This window comes from Apodemus sylvaticus, chromosome 3 (assembly GCF_947179515.1).
Source record: "Apodemus sylvaticus chromosome 3, mApoSyl1.1, whole genome shotgun sequence".
Lineage (NCBI taxonomy): Eukaryota > Metazoa > Chordata > Mammalia > Rodentia > Muridae > Apodemus > Apodemus sylvaticus.
In genome coordinates this window covers 166,681,006-166,705,268 of record NC_067474.1, presented here as the reverse complement: position 1 = coordinate 166,705,268, position 24,263 = coordinate 166,681,006, and the positions used below count along the sequence as shown (strand labels likewise).

Below are 24,263 nucleotides of genomic sequence, written 5' to 3'. Positions count from 1 at the left end.
AAGAAGGAAGACCAAAGTATCCATACTTTGGCCCTTCTTAGAAGGGGGAAAAATATCCGTGGGAGATATAGAGACAGACAACGTGTGGGGCAGAGACTGAAGGAAAGGCCATGCAGAGACTGCCCCACCTGGGGATCCATCCCATATAGAGTCACCAAACCCAGACGTAGATGCCAACAAGTGCTTGCTGACGGGAACCTGATAAAGCTGTCTCCTGAGAGGCTCTGTCAGTACCTGACAAATACAGAAGTGGGTGCTCTCAGCCAATCACTGGACTGAGCACAAGGTCCCCAGTGGAGGAGCTAGAGAAAGGACCCAAGGAGCTGGAGGAACTTGCAGCCCCATAGGAGGAACAACAATATGAACCAACCAGTTTCCCCAGAGCTCCCAGGGACTAAACCACCAACCAAAGAGGGACCCATGGTTCCAGCTGCATATGTAGCAGAGGATGGCCTTGCTGGACATCAAACGGAGGAGAGGCCCTTGGCCCTGAGAAGGCTCAATGCCCCAGTATAGGGAAATACTGGGACAGGGAAGAGGGAGTGGGTGGGTTGGTGAGCTCGGGGAGTGGGGGATGGGATAGGTTTTCAGAGGGGAAACCAGGAAAGGGAATAACATTTTAAATGCAAAGAAAATATCTAATAAAAAAAAAAAAGACATCAGCTGGGCGGTGGTGGCACACGCCTTTAATCCCAGCACTTGGGAGGCAGAAGCAGGCAGAATTCTGAGTTCGAGGCCAGCCTGGTCTCCATAGTGAGTTCCAGGACAGCCAGGGCTACACAGAGAAACCCTGTCTTGAAAAAACTAAAAAAAAAAAAAAAAAAAAAGACATCTATGCAGGCACATACACATTTAAAAAAAATCAGCCTAAAATAAAGAAAAACCTTCAGTCCTCGTTAATCCTAAAATTGTCAAGTTAATCATATGGGTATGGGAACATGAAACAACTGTGAAGAGGGGTGTAGTTGGAAGACTTGGGGTCCCTGATGTCAGAACTGCAGCTGTGAAAATGATTGGCACAAGGATGGAGAACAGGATGGGGCCTGAAGTTCAGAAATAAAACCTTATGTGTAGGCTTAGTTTATTTTCAAACATTCCATGGATGGGTGGGGAGGCAGGACAAACATTTTCAGTCTGAAAAATGGTGGTGAGACAGTCAGAAGGAGAAAAATGTTAACCTGGATTTTAACAAAAATTTTTAAAAAATTAAGGGAAAAAACTCTCAAATTATGAACTTAATGGTAAAGTATTTCCATTAGGACTTTACATAAGGAGCTCTGGCGGCAACTCAAAAAATCTAGCAATTTAATTGAAAATGGACTAAAGATTCAAATAGAATTTACCAATTTCAGATAGAAATTCTACAAATAGCTAATAAGGACATGAAAAAAAGGTTAACACCAGTAGTAATTAGGGAAATGCAAATTAAAATGGCCACACACCCACTGGGGTGGCTTCCATCCAAAAGACAGAGCGTGGGGGAGGGGGAGCGGATACCAGATCACCGCGCATGAGCATGCGCATCGCAGGCATCGCTGACTGGTGGGGTGGGAAGGGAGCAGCCTCTGTGGAGAGCCCTCTAAGGCCTTTGCTTGTTGTAATCTGATGGAGTCAGCTCACACGGGTTATCACTGAGTTTCGAATCGTGGTTAGAAAAGTGTCGTTTCCTTTGGTAATAAAGGAGTGCACCTATATTTTTTTTCTCCAGTATTACGATTTTTATCTATTACGTGGAGAGCTACTGGTCTGCTTAGAGGTGATGTGTCAGCAGGGGAGGGATAACCCTCAAAGGTATCTTTTTCTAGTTCTTCTCCTGTGATCTTAGCATTGCATGTGAAAATGCTGGTGCCTTCCCAGCACTGACGCATAGCTTAGGAGCATCTTGGACTTTCGATCTCCCTGCCCCAGCCTCCCCAAATAGCACAGATTGCATCCTGCTCCGCCACACCATGCCTGCCTCTCAGCTGCTTTATCGTGGCTTATCTGGTTCTTCTTGATTATTTATGTTTTGTAAATGACATAAACATACTTACTGTATTTTTATGAGTGTGTGTGTGTGTGGGAGTATATGTCTGTGCACTCTATGTATGCAGGAGGTCAGAGAGTGTGTCAGATGCCCTGGAACTTGAATTACAGGTGGTTGTGAGCTGCCACGGGGGTCCTGGGAACTGAAGAGAGATCTTCTGAAAGCGCTGTGAACGTTTTAAACCACCGAGCCATCTCTCCAACCCCCTAAGTAATTTTTTTAAGAATGTTCTTCATTTAGAAAAAAAAAAAATCCCAGTGGTGGTCTCCTTGTCAGTAATTAACTCAAGGGAAGGTTCACACTTTGGGACCTTACTTCACCCTAACCAAGATGTGCTACATTTTTGAATGCAGAAAAACCTGCTTTTAAAACTTTAGAAAATTTCACAGTTGTCTTCAGATTGGATCACTTTCTTAGACAATCCTCTTGTATGTTTAAATTTTCTTTAGGGTTTCCTTTTTCTTTATTGTAGACAGTCTTATCATTCTATCAACTGTACACAATTATCTATCTTTCATGTGTATGCATATATGTATCTATCTATCCACCTACCTATTTATCATCTAATGATCTATCATCCAGTCTCTCTCATCTATCTATCTATCTATCTATCTATCTATCTATCTATCTATCTATCTATGTGTACCTATATATGTATGTATGTACTCATCTATCTTTCATCTATCTAATGATCCATCATCTATTTATTATCTATCCATCCATCCATCCATCCATCTTTCTACATTTGTTTTCTTTTGTGATAAAACTCCAGGGCCAGGTTGACTTGTAGGAGGCAGGTCTATTTGGCTTACAGCCCCAAGGGTTAAGTCAGTCACGGAGGAGCATGGTACCAGGCAGCAGCCATGGTGGCTGGAGCAGAAGCTGAGGGCTCGTAGCTTGAACCACAAGCAGGAAGTAGAGGACAGAAGCAGCGGAGGTTGCATGGGTTTGAAGCCTCAAAGCTCACCCCAGCTTTCTTCAGAGAGACCATACCTCCTGAGCCTACACAAACAGTCCCAGCGATGGGCGACCAAGTGTTCAGACACCTGAGCCTACTGGGGACCTTCTTCTTCACACTGCCACACTGTCCGGTCTCTCTCATCTTTCTATTCATCTGCCCACTCTCCGAGCACTTGCCCCCCTAGAGCACATATATGTGCATTTTATACATTGTTATAATTTGTGAAGCTTTTCTGTAGCCCGAGGAGTTTTTCCCTCCACTGTGCAGAGTGTAACTGATTCTCTTAACTGTTAGTTTCTTAGATGAAAGGGTTCCATGGGTAGAGGTTTCCTGCTTAGAACAAAGCTCCCGGCGGCCACATTCTCTGCTGTGTCTCTTGTGCACCAGTGCGTGCCTGTGGGGCCTGGGGAGCCTCCCTGAGGCTCTCAGACTGTCTGCCTTTGCTTAGATGTCCCAGAAGGAGATCCTGAAAGGAAGGTTCAAGTCTACCTCAGGACCCTGAGAAGCCGCAGTAGGGAATGTGGAGGTGACAGAGGCAAGGGATTAATGTAAATAAAGGACTTGTTCCTCAGTAGGTCTCCATGGACTCCAGAGCAGTAGCAGGACCAGTGCGAGCAGCCAGAGGTACCTTAGCTTAGGGTGGAGCCAGGATAGCTCCAGAGTTATCCGTCACAGGAAAGGAAGCCTGGGGCAAACCTAGAGTTACTCCAGGAACAGAAGGAAAACCCCTGGACATCCGGATTCTCTTAGCTGTGGGAGGACAAGTCTGGGATAGCCTGAGTTTCTCCAGACACAGAATATATGCCTGGGACACCCCCAGATTTACCCCAATCATAGAAAGGGAACCTGGAACAGCTCCAGAGTTCCACCCACGTGCTATAGACGGACAGGATAGATAACTAAGGCTTCGCTTTACTACAAGAGAGGAAGTCTGGCCTCCACCCTCCTGGGACCTGGTGCTGTGCTAAGGTTGCTTCGGGACTCGACTGATCCCAGCCAGGAGAGCAGACCAGGATTTAGTCTCTGCTCATGTGGCAGCCTTGGCTTCTCCGGCACCCACAGACTTACCAGGCACTGCAGCACAAAAGACTGGGTTATCTGGGGGTGCTGGCGGTGCCTCCTGGGCAGGAGCTGGTGTGCAGGTGAGATTGTATGCAGATGACAGGTAAATGGGACATCCCCCGCCAGCAGCAGGTACATTACATTGAATGACTAGGGCACAGAAGGCTGGACAGGGTTAGGTTGCTGGCTACACATTTCATACCCTCCATCTGCATCTGCATTCCTGCCTCCCTGCCCCACCAGAAGTGTTCAGCTAGTCAATGGCACCCCCCTGCCTCAGCTCCTGAGGCCTAGTTCTTCTTCCCCCACCCTAACGCCCACCTCCTTGACCCTCCCTCCTTCTTGAACCCCCTTCCCGCAGCCTCAGGCTTACTGTGCTTGCCTCAGGATGGCAGGATAGCCTCTCCCATGCTGTCTCGTAAGGCACACGGCTCCTTCTCTAGTGGCAGCCATTTTCCCTGTTATCGCTGTCAGGGCCTGGGACTGTGGTGAGGTCTCCACAGCACAGAGAGCAGAGGCAACTGAAGTAGAACCAGAGGAGAGGGCCGCACACAGCTGGGCTTCTCGGCACTGTGAACGGGGCTGAGGATTCCATTGAGGTCATTTTAGATGAACACTGAAGCTCCCCTGGGGACGGTGTCCTGTCAAAGTGACAGTGACGGACAGGGCCACCCTCAGAATCTTAAGGTGAGGCAGACTGAAGACGAGTCACAAAAACTATTCCTGACAGAGTTTGAGGTCCCCTCCTTCTGGGGACCGTTTGCAATACAGGTACGATAGTGACAATCCTGAACAATGGCGGGATTGGGACAAGTCAGGCCGTTTCTTGGTCCCTAGAAATGGCGGTTCACTCTGAGGTCTTCGGAAGGTAGATTTGCTTTTTGTTTGGTCAGGGTGTCCCTGCCGTGTTGCCGTGCATGTCCTCACCGCTCCTGTGAGAGGACAGGGACACAGAGTCTACCTGCCTCTGCATGCTCCTTCACGCCCTGGCCCCTCCAGCCAGTGGCCTTAGGGGTGGAAGTTCGGGTTTGGGGACCTTTTGCTAGGTGCTCAAGGGACTGACAGGGTTCACCGAGGTCTGAGGGTGCAGGGATGGTGGCTAGAGCTACGGTGGCTGAAGAAGACTCCTCCCCTCTCTGCAACTTCGCTCCCATGAAGAGATGGAGGCCAGCTGTGGGGTTTCCAGTGTAGACTCACAGGCTCTGACTGTATGGTCAGGTGATAGCGTCCTGACTAGCTTGCAGAGCTGTTTGCTGCCATTGTTTCTGCCTGTGGAGGCTGAGGGAGGAAACGAACCAATTGCTCCTAATCAAAGAACAGTGCGGTGTAGGGAGGTGCCTCGAGAGTCTGTAATCTCCCGTGGAATTGCTCTCTCGTGTCCCTGTGGCTGCTGGGGGACACAGCCACAGCCGGGCTGGGTGGGAGCCACGATTAGCTGCAATCACCCTGGAGGGTTGGGTTTTCTTTTTACCCTCTAGACAATGGAAGATTAAGCCATCAATACACAGTGTTGTCCCATTGTGCAAGAGGAAAAGCAAAGCGGGAAGTGGGAGGCTCTCCCCAGGGGGCAGGAGGAGGGATTGGTGGTCCTCTCCCCTACTCTACCTTAGCAGAGAAGCAGACAAGTGGAGGTGTGTCCTTAACCCACTGCTGTGCAGCAAGTGAAGATCTGGCTCAGAGCAGGATGGAGTGCCCCTGGCTCCAGCACAGGCACACACACACACACACACACACACACACACACCATGGCAAGCCTTTCTGTGCCCAGTGGTCAGGTGCAGGTGGCACATAGCCGGCCACTGGGTGAGCACGCTGGCTTTAAGGGCTGGATCTGCCCGCATCCGCACCTGCAGCGACTCTATTCTGGGAATGGCTTTAGCATCCTAGCACCTGCTCTCGGCAGTCGGAGGCCCTCAGCTCTCTCTGTAGATTCCACCCAAAATATGTCCATGGCACCTTCACATACACACACACACACACACACACACACACACACACAACTTCTCAGCTTTCTGTGACTGAGGAATGCCTCTTCTTTGGGAAATCCAAGGTTTTGAGGTTTTTTTGTTTTGTTTTGTTTTGTTTTTTGTTTTTTTGTTTTTTTGCTTTGTTTTGCTTTCTTTTGTTTGACACGGGATCTTGTATGTCTCAGGCCGGCCCTGAACACACAGTTTGGCCAAGAGTGACCATAAGCATCTGTTCTTCCTGACTCCACCACCTAAGTCCTGGGATAGAGCACTCTGCCCAGTTTGTTACATGGGCGCTATATCACACGGCAAGCACTTTATTGACCGAGCCGTGTTCTCAGCCCTGCTTGTTTATTTTAAACGTCACAGGAACATCCATTCTGTCCTTGGCACTTAGAAAACTGGCCACCATTTCCCGAAGCTACCCTTGCCGTGGATGGAATAGACGAGTGTTCCTGGACTTATCTAAGACCTCTGAGGGCTGAGGCTTGGATGGGAGCAGTCTAGTGCTGGGCTTGCCAGGGAAGGAGGACCTTGATGCTCCTCGGTATCCAGCAGTAATCTAAAAGCAAGCAATGAATCAAGAGAGGTTGGCCTCAGCACCCAGGGCTGCCACTGGTCTGTTCTTAACATAGTCATCTAGTATCTGCGTTAAACTTATTTATTCCCTAATGCTGGGTGATGGATTAAAAGATGTGTAGAAAATCCTTCTACAAGAGATAAGATATTGCAGGCTGCCACAATACCCTTGGCTCTTTTCGCTCCCTCCCTCCTTCTCTCTCTCTCTCTCTCTCTCTCTCTCTCTCTCTCTCTTACTCTGTGTGTGTGTGTGTGTGTGTGTGTGTGTGTGTGTATGTGTTGCTTACTTTTTCACCACAGTGCTCAGGGCGTCCATGCCATATATCCTGATTAGTTTGTGGAAATTACTGAGGGGTTGTTTTTTTAAGCCTACCATTGACACATTTAATTCATTAGGTACCAAATCCACAAGCAAATTTCGGCTGGCCATAAAACACGGTTAATCCGGGGAACCGCAATAAAAGGTGAAAAATTACGTCCCAGCAAATGTGGGATGTTGCTGCCTTTTTTTTTTCCTGTAGAGACTTTTACTGGTCTGTGGTATCTCTCTTCATAAATTTCCCTTCTGCTCCGTTCTCTCTCGGTAACTTAACCGTTTGTTGTTTGCAGGCCGCAGAATGGCTCCATGATACTCTACAACAGGAAGAAAGTGAAGTACAGGAAAGACGGGTACTGCTGGAAGAAGAGGAAAGATGGGAAAACGACCCGAGAGGACCACATGAAGCTCAAAGTCCAGGGAGTCGAGGTAAGGGCGAAAGAGGCGCTCCAGCCCCCACACGTCACTTCCGGGCCGCCATGGGGAATTTGGAGTCGCTGCAAGCGACCTAATGCCAGTCACCACTGTCTAAAGAAATCTTGTTTGCCAAGTCCCTGCTGTTGGCATTGGCTTCTGTTCTCTTACCCCAGAGTTTCTCCTCCCTTTTCTAGGGAAGCAGCCACGGCCTAAGTGCTCTACTAAGAGCGTCACTCTTGTGTGGATGGGGATTAGCAAGGTGCCTGCGAGTTCCTCTACTGTGTTTGCCAGGGACGTGTTTCTGGGTGCATTGGGAAGGGTGGGTTAGGTGTCCGGAAGGCAGGTGACGTCATAAGGAGGAAGTCCCCTTGCAAGGTGCCTCAGCCAGCTGGTCATGCCCTTCGGGGCTGAGCGGTTCTTCCAGGGCTGACCAATAGTCTATCTCTGCATGGGTGTTTCAACTTTCACAGAGGTTAACGACGATGGGATAGGTTGTCTGGAGAGCAAAGCTTTTCCAGTGCTGTCGTGGAGAGGGATCTGCAGAAAGGGTGCAGAATGTTGAGCAAACGCAGTTTTTGGTTTCCTGAAGGCAACCTTGCTATTCTGTCTCTGAGGCACCGGCAGCCTTAAAGAGGGCCCTGCCCTTCAAAGGGCCTCGGACCAGGCGGCCCCAAGGACCTGCTAGTCAGTGCTGTTCTTCCACATTCCTTGCTAGTCCCACCAAGTCTTACTTGCCAACCCCAGAGGGATGTGGCCAGCACTACCACGGATGGGCAGGATATCAGAAGCCTTCCCTGATCGAGCTGCCATTTCAGGGAGATCAGAGACAGGTGTCCCCGCTGCTTCAGTGATGGCAAGTGTCCGGTATGTCTCAGTGACAGTGAGGACCGTGAGCCCACTCGAGTTCTGAGGGTTGCCCTTGGGTCCTGACGTTTCATCGTGACACACTTTGTCACGGAGATTCTTCCCCCGCCATATTAATTATGTGCTTTTATGGCTGCCAAAAATAGCATCAAATGGCTTTTATTATATTACCCCATGGAGAGAGATAACTTTCATTTTATGTGTGTGTGCTTTTTTTTTTAATATACCAATAAGAATTGTTTTATAGTGATGAATAAGAAAAGCCTCGGTATGAGAAATTCCAGTTCCCTCTCCTCTGCCTCGCGCACAGTGTGGTTTAATTGACTGCATGGAACATTAATGTGCAGATTACCCGAACGTGCTGCTGCTGCTGCTGGAAAGAACCATCTCCAGGATTGTGACCAGGGTCCTGCTAATACACAGCATTAGCTTCTCTTACAGGGAGCCCAGAGAGGTGGGGCTTACTCTCTGGGAGGAGGGCTCTTATCCCCCACAACGGAAGAATGGGTAGACCAAGAGAAAGGAAGCTACTTATGCAGGGATGTAGAGAGCCTGCAGGAATTCACGTTAAACCTCAGCAAGCAGCCCCCGTGCCCGGAGGCCTACGGTATATTTCATCTTTAGTAATAGTAAATCAGGAACTCCTGGTTGTAAGTAACAGCAGGGTGGAATTCGTCCTCAGCAGTAGCTCGGAAGCCTAGGGAAAAAAAAAAGTCACCGTATTCATTTTCCTCCCTCTTGTTATAAATTAGAATTGTCACCGGATGGAGTGAGAATGATTTATGGCTATTTTTAGGCCATATTTATGTTGGGAGTTATTTGCGGTGCTCAGCTCCACGGTGTACAGCCTGGTCCCTCGAATCTGGAGGAGAGGGACACATGCAAACCAGGAAGGGTCTCCTATGGCCTATGGCTGGCTGTGTGCAGGCCTATGGGTGCTGGGACTGAGAGACCGCCATGGCAAAGCCTTGGCCAACGAGACACTGCCTTTGTTTCTGGCTTTTGGAGAGAGAGAGAGAGAGAGAGAGAGAGAGAGAGAGAGAGAGAGAGAGAGAGAGAGAGAGACTGCTTACAGCTCTGCTTCTTGGTGGCTCTTTCCCATTGCACTTGGCTTGTTATCCCACTGAACCAGATATCAAATACAGGGTGTGTACCTGCTTTGGTGAGCTTGTGTGCTGTCTGTAGAGAAAGACGGATGTGTGTTCATTGCCACAGACTCACAGGTGGCCGTGTTTGTACGCGACGCTCAACAGTGTGGAGAGGTGCGGAAGGTTGAGCACTAGGCTAAGTGTCCCCAGGAGTTCAGAAGTGGGGTGCAAAAATGAATTCTTGGAAGACGGGGACTGTTGCAAATAATCGACATCTTGTCTTCCAGTCCACGACCTAATATCACCTGCTAAGCCGAATCTATGTTATTTTACATTCTAAATGGTTCTATCACAGTTCTCTATTTAAATACCGAAGTGGCTCCCCTGACTTTTAGAAGGCCTCCAGACTTTGGGGATTATAATTACCGTTTCGCTAAGTGGCCTCACGCAGGTCTTCCTGGGCACATGAGCAATCTGGACCAGGAATTGCTGGGTGTGAGAGTTTTAGTTTCGCTAGACAATGCCAAATCGCTCTTGAGTGACTGTTCAAATTACAAGTCTACCAGCACTGGAAACGACCACTTCCCCGACCGCCCTCCAGCACTCTGGTCCTCAGAAGATGGTACTCTATGCAATTTGAATTGTTTGTCTCTCTTATTTATGGGAATGGGCTCCTTCTTGTTGAATTAATTGCCTCTCCATGGTTGTGGAATTTTAAATAGCCCAGAAGAAGGACTTTTCTTTTCTCTCTCCCCCCACCCACACCATATCAGCACCTGTACTCCTCAGTGCTGTATCTATGGTAGCTGGTGATGTGGAGCAGGGCTGGGAAGCCCAGTGAGCCGCCTCCACCCTCTGCTGTGGTGTCATGTACAGGACTCTGCAGTTCCGGAGTCTGCTTGCTCTCTGTGGATTCACCGGGCAGGTCCAGTGACTGGCACCTGTGTCCCCCAAGCCCTAATCCCCTCCAGCTACCCCCCTGCTGGATGGACAGCCACAGCTTTAGAGCCCCGAATTCTTTACCATCCCAGCGGGCTTCCTCCATCCAAGGGCTTGATAAAGACATCTGGGTCTATCGTTTAACATATCACTTGCTATAAGCCTTCCCTGAGGCCAGGGAAGCTTCCAGCAAGCTGAAAGAAAGCTGGGTCCTGGCTCCTTTTGTTCTCAGGGGCTGGGGCCGCCACACATGGATTTCCTCGGCTGGGCACAGGGTAGAAGCGGCAGGCTTTTGAAGCTGGCTAGCTGCTAGTTCTCTATCAGCTGTCTTGTCTGGGAGCCAAGGAGAAGCCTGCTCAGGAAGCTTCCAGGGATGATGGGAGCTGGCAGGAGGAGAGGGAAGGGGAATGAGGTGTCAGCGCATCACAAAGGAGAGACCTCAGCAGGTCTGAAGCGGGTCCTGCCCGCAAGCTGACTTCTGTCTGCCCAACTGATACTGCCCAGGGAAGGGGCATGAGGTCCTTCTAAAGGTCACCGTGCCTTAAGAATTCCCGTAGTCACATTTGCACCTGTCAGATTCTATCAGCCAGAGAGCCGTTCTGGAAGATTCCTTCCCAAGTTTGTTTACGGCCCTTTTCTCTGGCCCCAGACGCTGGCACACGTAGCTTTGTGAGTAATCTCCCCTCTGCTCGGACTTCCGGCACATCTCAGCCAGCTTCGCTCTCCGTTCTCCATGTCCTCATTCCGTCGCTGCTGGGTCCCCAGAGAGGCAGGAGCTATGCCCCTCAGTGTGTAGACAATCACGACTTTACAAACCTCCTGTGAACAAGGCAAACTGACTTTGCCTGGTTCTCCTAAAAGCATGCATGCAGAACACATGTTCTCATGCCTGTTTCATGGATGGGGAGGTCGGACCTTCAGAGAACATTCTGAAGCCCTCCAGCTAGGTCTGGAGGCTGAACATTCTTGGCTTTAAGCTTAACTGGTACTCAGTGTGACCTTAGGTTTTCAGGTCAGCTCAGCCCATGCTACTCAGCACATATGGTCCACCCACTGGGTGCTGGCCACCCATGAGCATTGTGACAGATACTGAGGGATACAGGGGTGCAAAGAAGGGTGTGGTTTCCAGCTTCACAAGGAGACAAATCTGTTGAGTGTAGCTTTTGCTACCCTTCCTAGGCTCTGGGGACAGGCCACACTACCAGCCCCCACCCAGCTTCCCTTGAATCCATGGTTAAAAAACACAGACACATGTTCTGAAACCCTCCACACAGTTGTTCAATTTCAACTTTCCTTTGGGCACAATTGCTGGGTACGACTCTCTCCTTCCTGGAAAAGTGAGCCCTGATCAATATTCTTATCTCTGCACCTCTCCACCTGCCACAACTTTACTTGACCAGTTACATCCAGTCCCAGCTAAACACCCCAACCGAGCACCTGTAGGAGTGGCCTGTAGCCACTCCATCCAAGATCTCCCTCAGAAACATGGTGAGCTCTCTCCTCCTCTCCTCCCCTCCCCTCCCCTCTTCTCCCTTCCCCTTTTCCCCTCCCCTCCCCTTTCATCTCCTCCCCTCCCCCTTTCCCCTCCCCTTTTCCCCCTCCCCTCCCCTCCCCTCTCCTCTCCTCTCCTCTCCTCTCTTGGCTTCTGTCTCTTGCCTGTAGGGACCCAGAAGTCCTGCCTATCCTTTCCATCCAGCAATTGGTCCATGGCTTCTTTACTGACAGATCAAGAACCAATTGGAGAACAGGACCTTAACATCAGGACCATCCCTACACAAACCTTTAGTAGGGGTTTGATGGTCACTGGGAGAATTCCAAGGCCCTGTGTGGAAGGTGTAGGCAATGTTGAAGGTAGACCCCGTTTGAGGGCAGCAGCTTAGGTGGAAGTGAAGCAGCCAAAGTAGCTAGCTGCTCATGTCACAGATAAAGGCTGGGAAAGACATGTCAATGATAGTCTGTTGAGACAGTACGTGGAGCTCTCCTCAGAGAGTGACTGGATTGGTGGCATGTCCCACGTTAGTATCTTTCCCAGCCCTAGACAAACTGGTTACTCACTTCCTGGTACCTGGATTATTGCATGGGCCCTTTTGTGGGTAGCTTTAAACAGCTCTTTCTCTCCCCAGATAGAGAATCAATGGCAGGCAGAAGTGCAATTCTATGAACTTGGGGGGAAACCAAAGAGTTTATTGGGGATAGTGGCATAGCAAGGGTGAGGGGCTGCTTAAATGAGTCCAGGTCACCCCAAAGTGGCCCTACCACCAGAAAGTCATGGATGATTGGCTTTTCCACAGCAACCCAGCTGTAGCTCCATCTTTCTTTACCTCCCATAGTTCATACTCCGCAGCATGTTTCCAAGTCCATGAGGCCACATCTCCTCAGGGCAAAATTACCTACTGCTGTGGCAAAGGTGCCAGAAGCATCGCTGAGCGCTAAAGCAAGGGTCATGTGACCCTCTCCAACCCCTCCTGTAGAGTAACTTCAGCAGGCCGGATCTTCAGGGTGACTTACAGATAGTCTCAGCTGCTCTTATGCTGAGCACAATGGTTGTGACCCTGGCAATATAGCATTCTACATCAGGGCCCTCCTCTCTGATCTCAAGAAACCCCTTGCCCTTTGGGGGTCAGTTAATGGGCCTGGTATTGAGGCGGCTGGTACAGGGGCAGGCTGGACCCAACCTGGCTGCTTATAGAATCCATCATTTGATGAAGGGAGGTCCCTGGCCTAGACCATCCCCATTCCCTCTGACTGTCATTTTGGATGCGAACATTTTGCTGATCTGTCTGTGCTGCCTGGAAAGAACCCAGTGCCTCTCACTTCTCCATTAACTGCCTTAAAGCTAGAAGGCCGGTGTTGGCACGGCAGTGGCTGTAATGAGGTTCCATTTGGGGACTCATCCTCATTAGAATGATGTTCTTTATTTGAGCACTTAGGCCACATATTAAAAAAGGAAGGGGGAAAAAGGCACCTCTTTTGCAAGTGGAAACGATATTGTAGTTACTGCATTAGGGATTAACAGGGTATGAAACAGCTGCCTCGTGGCAGAGCCGATCGCTGCAGCTCCGTTCCCAGCCGTAAGATAAATAGGTGTCTTGCTTGCAGATGATGGGAAATGCTCGCAGTAGCCAGCCTCAAACAGATCTGGTGTCCAAATCAAGTCTGGGAAACAGCAGTAAATAGAGAGGAAGAACGTGGGTTAACGGAACCAGGGAACCACAGAGCCTCTGAGGGACCAGCCTGTACATTTGACAGACACACAGTTTCTGTTTTCACTAAAAGGGGTGTGTTTGGTCCATGTTATTTCCTCTAGAGTCACTGTGCACGGATAGCATCCCTCACACAGACCATGTTTCTTCCTGTGTTGTGGCCACACGACTTTCGAGCCTTACAGAGTCTACTCCTGATTGGGGAGGTGTTGCCCAAGGACTTCGCCCTTGCCTTTTTTAGGGCAGTGCTGTCTTTGATGTATCAGTGTGTCTAGCACATAGACAGTTGAACATTTCATGTCTTCTATGCTGTAAAGCATCTGTCTGGTGTCTAGACACTGGGTGACATCAGTATGTTAGGTGTGGAGGAAGATGAGGGCGTCACAGTCAGTGATGTGTAGAGACAATACCAGTTGTTTCAATATGACATGGCCATCGAGCCCCAACATACTTCCTGTTTCTCTATTCTCCAAGATGTTGTCGCTGTTCTGGCTGGTTTTGCATGTCAACTTGATACAGGCTGGACTTAACACAGAGAAATGAGTTTCAGTTTGGGGAAATGCCTCCATGAGATCCAGCTATAAGGCATTTTCTCAATTAGTGATCAAGGGGGAGAGGGCCCCTTGTGGGTGGCACCATCTCTAGGCTGGTAGTCTTAGGTTCTATAAGAAAGCAAGCTGAGTAAGCCAGGGGAAGCAAGCCAGTAAGAAACATCCCTCCATGGCCTCTGCATCAGCTCCTGCTTCCTGACCTGCTTGAGTTCCAGTCTTGACTTCCTTTAGTGATGAACAGCAATGTGGAAGTGTAAGCTAAATAAACCCTTTCCTCCCCAACTTGCTTCTTGGTCATGGTGTTTGTGCAGGAATTGAAACCCTGACTAAGACAGTTGCCATGCCTGGTTTTTTGAAATGTGTGTCCTGAAGATCTGAACATGGGCCCTCGTGCTTGCATAGGACAGCTTATCTTATTTGCAGAATTGTATTTTACTATTTTCAATTGTGTGCATGTGCGAGAATCTGTGTGTGGGTTTGCACACGTGAGTTCAATGCCCTCAGAGAGCAGAGCAATAGATCCTCTGGAGCTGGAGTTAGAGGTGGTTGTGAGCTGCAAGATATAGGTTCTGGAAACCAAGCTCTGGTCTGCTGGGAGGGCGGCAAGTGGTTTTAACCACAGGGCCCTCCCTCTGGAAGCTTATTATCTAGGTTTTAGAGTGCCCAGTGACCCTACTTTTCCCTTCTTAGGGTCTGAGAGTGAGATCTGGCATGTGTCTGAGAACCTTTGTGGTCATCACCTTGCTTTGGCTTCCTTTATTCTGGTCACCCTATGCGGTTGGTATTTAATCTCAATTCCTTGCATAGCTAAAACTTGGAACTGGGTCATGGGAGATGTAGGGAGATGATAGAAGGGGAGAAAAGAGGAAGAAAAGGGAAGAAGAGGAGGAAAAGGATGGACGACTTGGTACCCAGTTAAGGGCTGTGGAGATGAGAGGACTCTGCGTACAATGCTTGCTGTGTATGCATGCGGACCTGTGTCTGCATCCTCAGTACTCACTCAAGCTAGGAGAAGCAGCATGCGTTGGTGGCCCAGTTCTGGGAATGGCATGGGTAGAGAGGCAGGTTCCTGGTGCTCATGGGCCAGCAAGTGTGGCTGTGACAGTGAGCTTCAGGCTTAACAAGATCCACCCTGTCTCAAAAGGAAGAGTGAGAGGACTGGAGAGGGACACCTGGTGTCAACCTCTGACTTCCACATACCCCTACCAAATACATCTCAAATATTTGCCGGGGCATATTTATGATAAAGTGGCACCTGCTGTGTTTAGAACTCACATTGTATCGGCTTCTGCTATCGACCTGGTCTTTCTTCTGATGCAATTAGTTGTCTTTGTGTCTTTGCAGACAATTAGTTTTCGTTGTGTCTTTGCAGACAGGAACTAGTCTGTGTCTGCAATGTCCTTCTCTAAATACAATCTGAGCCTTTAAGTGCGGTGAATGCTTCCTGGGGAAGCAGCTCCGCAGACTGTCATCTTGAGCTTCAGAGCTTATATTGAATTTTTATCCTAATGATTCCTAAATGTCCAGGCACGTTAGTGCACAAGCCCATGAGTGGGAGGTTTAGCAGATCCAGTGGTAACTACAGAAACCCTTGAATACCACTATCAAAGTCACCAAGGGCCCTTTTCCCACTGAACCGCTACATAGAGCTCAGCATGAGAGCTACCCAAGTGCTTGTAGCTGCCCATCACAGAGACAGTGATAGGTACTTGTGTCTTGGTGATGATCAGATGTAGATGCAGTTGCTTCTCTAGTGGAGAATACCTCTGGCCCTCACTTGACTGAGTGGTAAACGCTCCGTGTCCTGTGTGTTGGCTTGAGTTATGATCTGCCGCAGGGGAGCCGCCCCCAATGCTCTTGAGACAGGAGAGGGAACACGGAAGCTCTACATAGTGTTCAGGCCACAGGCTCTTCCGGTGCTTCCAGCACCTTGGCCACAGCTGTGGGGGAACAGAGGGGTGGGAGAGGGTTTTGCAGCACCCCATGGGAGTGGGAAGAAGGAAGAGCTACTGATGAACCAACAACGAGGGGTAGCCATTCCTCTGGTTGCCAAGGTTGAGGTTGCTTGGGTGTCACTGGCTAGCCTCCGTGTTCTATCTGGGTGCATGTGTGCTTTTAACTGTTGTCTGCACTTCAACTGTCTCCCTGGAAACCAAGCCAGGGTGGTAGGTAGGGAGTAGATGGCTTCATAGGAGAACTGTTGTGTGCCTTAAGGGTTCTCTCCTAGATGTTAGCCTTCCATTTCTATGGCTCTGTTCCAACCCCGGGGAAGGGCAGTTAGTTGCCTTCCAGGTGTACGCAAGGGCTCATATTCTACTCTGGCTAGACCTGGAGACAGTGCAGAAATCCCAGAGTTCACTCTGTTTCATCCGGCTGCTCACGGGTGGTCTGTAGACCACAAGGTCCACATCACCCAAGGAGACTCACAGCCTGTCTGCCCTGCCCCAAGTGGCCTTGGTTAATGGATCCCTCATGTGACTTACAAATCCCTCTGCATGCAAATTACCCCCCAGTGCAGCTTCTTGCTGCTGGCAGGGCCCTGTCTGCTGTCTCACCCCAAGCAGCAGTTAGGAACACTGGCTGCTCTTGCAAAGAGCTCGCTCAAGCTTTGGTGGTTCACAGCCATCAGTAATTCCATCCCTAAAGGAGCCAGTGCCCCTTGTCCCCTCAGTACCAGGCACACCCAGGACGCACGTGCATACAAAAAGGCAAACCACTCATATGCTGAAATGAAAAAGTAGTCAGTCTAAAAAAAATTTTTTTTGAATGAGTTTTGTCCTGTCTTAAGGAAAAAGTCAAAAGGGAAATTTCACAAGTCTGCGTGACAATTTGCTACTTCACTACAGTACCTTTAAAACAAATCTCTAACTAAATTCTCTGATGATGTGGCTGAGCCTGCCGTTACTCAGTCATCCTTGCCAGTGCAGGAGAAGAAGACCAGTTCTCTGAAGCAGAAGATGCCAGTTGGCCCTGCCCTCATCTCCTCCAAAGAGGAGCCCTCTGTGTCTCTTCTGTACACTAGCTGGCTCTTGGCATGACACCGTAGATATGTTTGGTGCCTAACTAAATATTGTTTGAACAAATCTTGAGTTGGTGGAAGGTCCAAGGTCTTCTAAAGGTCCAAGTAGAAAATATTTTTTAAAATTTGTTTTGTATTCATGTGCACATGTTTGAGGGTGTGTGTAGACATGCCTGTGTCCCTGTGTGTAAATGCCAGAGGTCAGTATCAGGTGTCTTTCTTAGTCCCTAGCCACAGTAATCTTTGAGACTTAGCTAGCTGGCCAGGAAGGCCCCAAGTCTCTGTCTTCTGCCTTTCCCAGGGTGTTGGGAATACAAGCCTGTACCACCGAGCTTTTTACATGGGTGCTGGAGATCTAATCCAGGCCCTTCAGTGTCTATGGCAACATTACACAAACAAAGACATCTTCCCAGCCCTAGACAGAGAATATTTTGGGGTCTGTGATTAGGCAGTCTGTCTGAACAATTCAACTCTACCTTTCATGTAAGCAACCACGGATGATGCCCCAGGAGTGGCAGGGCTGTGTTTTGACGCAACTTTATTTATAAAGATGCGCTGTGGGCTGGATTTGGACATGAGTCCCGTCTACTCATCCCTCTTTTGGAGTGTGATTGTTTCTAGAAGGGATAAGGCACTGTGAGAACTGGCCAGAGTTGGGGAGAGGGGTACGGTCAGGATGCCAGGAACCCTTTGAGGACTTAAGCCCAAGGCCTGCTGTGTCCCCATACTCGTGCTTACAGCCAGACACTCTCTGTGATATGCGTGTCTGCTGTGAGCAGGATATGTTCATGTATGTGATTGTGGACATGCACAAAGCATGGATAGAAGTCCTCATCTTCAACCTTACTTGAGATAGGGTGGTTGGTTGCTCACTGGATTAAATATGTGTATGTGTGTATGTGTGTTTGTGTGTGTGTTTGTGTATGTGTGTATGTGTGTATGTATGCATATATATGCATATGTGTATGTATATATATGTGTGTGTATATATGTATATGTGTGTGTATGTGTGTATGTATATATATGTATGTATATGTGTATGTGTGTATGTGTATATGTATATATGTGTGAATATGTATATATGTGTGTATGTGTGTGTTTGTGTTTGTGTGTGTATGTGTATGAGTATATGTATATGCATATGCATATGCATATGTATATATGTGTGTGTATGTATATATATGTGTGTGTATGTATGTTTGTGTGTGTATATGTATATATATATGTGTGTATGTGTGTGTGTGTGAGTGTGTGTGTGTGTGTGTGTGTAAATAAAATCTCCATCTCTAATGCATATGCCAGAGAGGCTGGACAGGGAGTTTGAAGAGATTCCCCTGTCTCCACCTCAATCTCACCATACATGCACTGGGACCATAAGTGCATAGACTATGCTTGGCTTTTGTTTGGGTTCTGGGAGTTTGAACTCGAGCCCTGCGCAGGCGTGGCTTACCCCTTGCACTATCTCCCCAGTTCAACCCTTTGACTCATGATGTAACAGGGAAGTTGGAACATCTTCCTTGTTTTTCTTTCTGGTACCAAAAGGTCCTCGTGGCATATGCCTTATTTGTCTCACACTAAGTTGCCTCCAGCCTGAGAGAGTCAGGCAGGGAAAGGTCTCTTGAAAAAGAAACCTTGAAAGTGGGGCTCCACAGACACCGTGCTTCCTCCTTGAACCCAGGTATCGCTGTGGAGCACCCAGGAGCTCCAGGTAAGTCTCAGCAGTGTAATGTGTGCTCCAGCGTACAGAGACAGCCCTGCGGAACCGGATAGGTTAAAGGACCACGTTGTCCTGGAGATAGAAGGATGCTGTGTGGGACGTTGCGCAGTCCCTCCATGGAATAGCAACCACGAAGAGGTGCAGATGTAACCTGTCCCCTGCTTAAGTATTTACACAACAGCACGAGGAAATGACAAAGGTCCCTTTATTCTTCGCTGCCATGACTTATGTGCAGTTTATGATGGATGCGAGATGCAGACATTTATTACAAAAACATAAGAAATGTCGAGTCCTCGCGAATTGATTATTTAGAATTTATTTTATTAAATATTTTAGGTGGTGCGCAATAAACCAAACCTCTGAGGGCGTGAAGCTTAATGATACATGAACCTTCAGTGGTGATAGGGAAATCAAAGATAAGACGTCGCCATTTCAGAAGAATACAGATTATTACGAGACCTGGAATAGGCCTCTCGAGAAGCTTTCTTCAGGGAACATACGTATCAATAATTTCTTTTCTACGCAGGACTCCTAATGCTTCACTTATGGAGACATAAATTCCACAGCAAGTGGCTGTGGGGTTCCCCTCCCTTTAGTCCCTCACATCCTTTACAAAAATGGCGATTCTTCATCCTTTTATTGGCGGTTCTAGTTCACAGTGATATGTCATGGCTGCTTGCTCCTGCCTAACTTTGCTTTTGCATCTTGTGTGTGAGTGTGTGAACTTGAACGTGCCACAGTCAGGACAACTGTAGCAGTCAGCCTTAGCCTTCCGCCTTGTCTGAGGCAGTCCCTTTTGCACACAGAAGCCTAGCTGGACCTTAAACTCTGAGCGATTCTCCTGTCTCCACTTCCCGTGTGGCCATAGGAGTGCTGGGATTATAGGCCTGTGCCATCATGTCTGGGTTTGAAGTGGGTTCTAGGGATTAAACTTAAATCGTTAGGATTGCATGGCGGCTGCTTTACAACTGGTCCACTTCCCCAGCCACTCTTTAACTTAAAACCTAAAGATTCCCTACGCAGGTTGGTGTTCAGCTCTGGAAGCATATGTGGGGATCAGGTTAGTGTGTGATCCTGTTTATTTCCCCCTTGCTTGAAATGTCATGAATGTTCATTGAATTCTCGAAGGACCCACTCGCGCGCTCTTAGATGTCCAATAGAAACGAGGCTGTAGGGCATTGCCCCCAAAGCCAACGGAGCAGCAAAGCTCATCCTACACAAAGTCTAGGCCGAGGTCAGGGAGGGGTGCTCTGTCCACGTCGTGGGGGCTGCATTAGTTACTTTCTGTTGCTGTGATAAAACACCACTCCAAAAGCAACTTGTGGAAGAAGGACTTTATTTAGGCTTATGGTTCAAGAGGGAGAGTCCATACTGACCAGGGAGGTGTGCTGGCGGTCAGCTGGAACAGGAAGCTGAGAGGTCACTGCTTCAACAGCAGGGAGGAAGCAAGACACTTCTCTTGAGGAGCCACACCTCCTGAAGGTCCCATAACCTCCCTAATCAGCACCGTTGATTGGGAACCAAGTGTTCAAATACCTGAGCCTTTGGAGAACTTGCACATTCAAACTAGTACAGGGTTGTGATGGTTTGAATATGCTTGATCCTGGGAGTGACACTATTTAGAGGTGTGGCCTTGTTGGATAGGTGTGGCTTTGCTAGAGTAGGTATGTCATTGCTGGAGTAGCTGTGGCCTTGTTCGAGTGGGTGTGGCCTAGTTGGAGTAGGTGTGGCCCTATTAGAGTAGGTGAGGCTGTGTTAGAACAAGTGTGTCATTGTGGGGGTGGGCTTTGAAGCTCTTCCCACTGCAGAAGAGTCAGTCTTCTCCTGGAGGCCTTTAGATGAAAATGTCAACTCTCAGCAACTCCTGAACCATGCCTGCCTGGACACTGCCATGTTAATTTAATGTACTGTGATTCGTGGGTTCTCCAAAGAACACACCCTAAATCACTCAGCAGCTAACTCTTCAAGAACAGAGCTTTGCTTGACTTCCACACGGCTAACTGGTACACAAAGAAATGGTTCTTTCCGGGACTGGAGAGATGGCTTAGTAGTTAAGGGGGCAATGTCTGCTCTTCCAGAGGACCCAGGTTTGGTTCCCAGCACCCACACAGAGGCTCACAATGCTCTGTAATACTAGTTCTAGGAGATTCAGTGCCCTCTTTGGCCCTCTGGAGGCACCAGGCCTACCTACATACAACATGTATGCAAAACATAATATAGAAATAAATAAATCTTTATTTAAAAAAAAAGAAATGAGACTTCCTGCTAAACAATATAGAAGGAATAGATAATTTTGCTGGTGTGTGTGTGTGTGTGTGTGTGTGTGTGTGTGTGTGCACATGCACATATGTGCAGGTTCCAGAACATTCGCATGCATGCATTTAGGCTATAGATTAACATGTGATCTTCCTAAGTCTGTTATCTCCCCCCTCCCCTTTTTTGAGGCAGGGTCTCTCTTTCAACCCAGAGTGTCCTGATTCAGTGAGAGTGCCCAGGCAACGCGCACAGAGGATCCTCCTGCCCCCACATCCCCAGCAGAGGGATTATGGGAATGCGCCACACACATAGCACTCCGGGTGACTGAGCTCAGCTCCTCAAGCTAGCACAGCAATCATTTAAACCAGCTGAGCCACATCACAGCCCTTGCCACTAATTTTAACCCTTTCGTTGCCAGGAGGAGTTGAGTGTCGGGTGGGCAGACCATGTGAAGCCGGGCTTCCGGTTCCTCACTGGCTAAGCGGAGGTTTTGGAAGGATGGCAACACGGAGTTTCCGGTTCCCATGTATGCAGAGGCAGAGTCCGGGTCCAATGCCATGCTTGCCTTTGCCCGCTGTAGCTTCCTTCCTGATGACATCTATCTTTTCCTGGAAGTTCCCTTAGGTAACTGTACTGAGGCAGCTTCAACCCCAGATTGATGAATATTTTCAGACGCAAAATGTAATGTTGGAAATTAGATGAGGCATGGTATTTTGGCCGTATATTTCCCCCTTTCGCAACACCTGGCCATAAAATTCTCAGGCTAAATACCAGATGAGAGGGAGCTTCGTTATGTATGGCAATTCTGTCTATAACTTTTTTTTTTAAGCCTTCCAGATGGAAGCCTGGTCTAAATGCAGAGAGGCTGAGAAGGAATAAAAAAAACCCGAGTGCAGTTCGGAATAAAGAATCTGTTTTTATACTTTCTTTTGCAAATAGCGTTCACAATGACATATTGTGAACGGACTGAGTTATAACAAAAACAGAAATGAAACAGAGCTGGGGGGGTGTGGGGGGAAGAACAATTGTCACCCGCGCTTTAGCGGATACTAGCCGAGTGACGGTTTTTACACTCAATTAGCTTGCACATCGTGTCGGACACAAACTGGAATGTAGGACATTTTGGGGGGTTTGGTTGTTACATGATTAAGGGAGAGGAGATGAAATAAATTCTGTAAATTACCCTTCCCCTTCCTGTTGGCTTTTCCATTTCAGAGGTTTGGTTTTCTTCATCCCTGGAAGTAAGGAGAGGAGCCTTGCAGCTGGGTTGGAGGCAGGACAAGCAGAGGTCCTGACCTCCAGTCCCAGATGAGATACGGTCCTTCAAGGATCCATCGCTTTCCAATAACGGTCCATCCTCTGCATTCTGCTGCGTTAACAAGGTGACGCCCCAGCTTGCTGCATTTGCGGGTTTCCAGGATCTTACACTTTGCCTGTGAGCCAGGAGGAGCAGGATTGTGACAGGGGCCAACAGATGCCAGCTCACGTTTAGGGGACAGAAATATTTCCAAGGCTGCAAGGTTTCCCCGGTCCTTTCTTTAATTTCTTTTGCTTCATTATCTGTCTTTGCATTTTTAATGCCCCTAATATGGTGATATTAAGAACTGCAGCACGGGGTTCTGTGTTGCTCATTTCAGTGTCTGTCAGATGCGAGGGAATGTGGGCTGCTGCTGGCAGGCAGGGGCAGGCGAGCTGGGGGGACCCAGCCTGGTGTCTTTGCAGCAGCAGAGCCAGCCGCCTCCATTGGGAGCATCTGGGAATGGAGTCCCTTCACTAAGAATAAACAGAGAGGAGGGTTGCTCAAAGTTCTTGCAGCAGAGTCCCCTGGGGACTCGAATTGGCTGTGTGGCTGGACCGGCTCCTGCTTAGAGCAAATCTTTAGGCGAGGCTGCTGCTGCCGCTGGTGCTGGGGATTCAACTTTGAGTAGTGAGGACAGGGATGCCTTTAGGGAGGGAAAATGGTGTCAGTCATGTCCCAGAACAGCTGATCAAGGAGTACCCAAGGCCAGCATTAGCTGAAAAGAACTGACACCTGAGGCTGGGGAGTGCCCAGAACAACTTGTGCACGAAGCTTCATTCTGCCACAGGAGGTGTGTGCAAGGGCGTGGGTCAGATGCTTGTCACCTTCGCGTGCAAAAGGAAAGGCCTCCCAAGTGTGATATGCTCGGCGAGTTCACATCTGATATTCCAAACCACCAACGCTAATCAGAAAACAATGGGAGAAAACTGTTGGGTACAATATCCAATTATAATTATATTTTCTTTACTCCAAAAAGCACATCAAATAAATAATGCAGTTTATGTTACTTCTAGAAAATGCGGCGGCATTGGTTAATTTACATAAATTATACAACTCATTATCTTTGTTTATAAAAAGCCTTAGCAATATTTTGGCTTATGGATGGAAAGTGGGGGGAGGGTATCCCCAGACTTTAGTTCCATTTAGCTTTTCTGACCCAGGCAGTCACCATTGTATTTATTTACAGAAAGGGTGACTGTCTGGTAGACCCCCTCAGGGAGCCGCCCTTCCCTCGTGATGAATGGGGTACCCTGTACTCACCTGCCCTTCATAAAAAAACCAACTAAGTTCGAGTGAATTAATCCAAGCATCAGAAGGAAGCTTCAAGAATCACACACCCTTTCTCTGGCTGCCACAAACAGCAGGCTGAGGAAGAGGCTCTGGGGTCTGGGGAATCCTGGGTCTCTATGCCAGTTATTTTCTGGAAATTATGACAGGCTGAGGCTAGGCAATGGGGTGACCCTTCTGACATGTCACCTGTGGGTGGCTGGACTCTTTTATGGGAAGTTTTCTAGACCAGCAACTCAGAGACACAGATGGCTACTGAGGATTTGAACCCTGTCTGCTCTGTGACACAATGTATCTGTAGAAATCTGTTCCTAGGATGAGAACAGTCACGCCTGGGGCTGGGGCACAGCCGTGTGAAGTGTTTGCCAACAAGTAGTAGAGCCTGAGCTTGGTCCCCAGAAGCTACAAGGAAAACCTGGTGTGGCGACCCATACTTGTAATTCCAATGCAGGAGAATGGAGATGGGCGGATCCCTGGAGGCTCCCTGGTCAGCCGTCCAAGCCCAGCTCCCGAGTGAGTACCAAGCTAAGAGTGAGACTCTAGACAATAAATGGTAGACGGTTCCTGGGGAATGACACCTAGGGTTGATTTCTGGCCTCTTCATTGCATATTCTCTCTCTCTCTCTCTCTCTCTCACACACACACACACACACACACACACATGCAGAAAACATCTGCAGGCTAAATAAAACCTCATTATTCTTTATTTAT

General features: G+C 48.6%; 1 protein-coding gene across 1 annotated transcript in view; it reads left to right on the top strand.

Annotated features, from left to right (window-relative positions):
* Positions 1–24,263, top strand: part of LOC127680442 (calmodulin-binding transcription activator 1-like) — a 602,930-nt gene that overhangs the window by 278,342 nt on the left and 300,325 nt on the right. Inside the window, exon 4 of the mRNA XM_052175894.1 lies at positions 7,205–7,340. Within this exon, the coding sequence (XP_052031854.1) occupies positions 7,205–7,340 (136 nt within the window). The remainder of the gene's footprint in view (positions 1–7,204; positions 7,341–24,263) is intronic.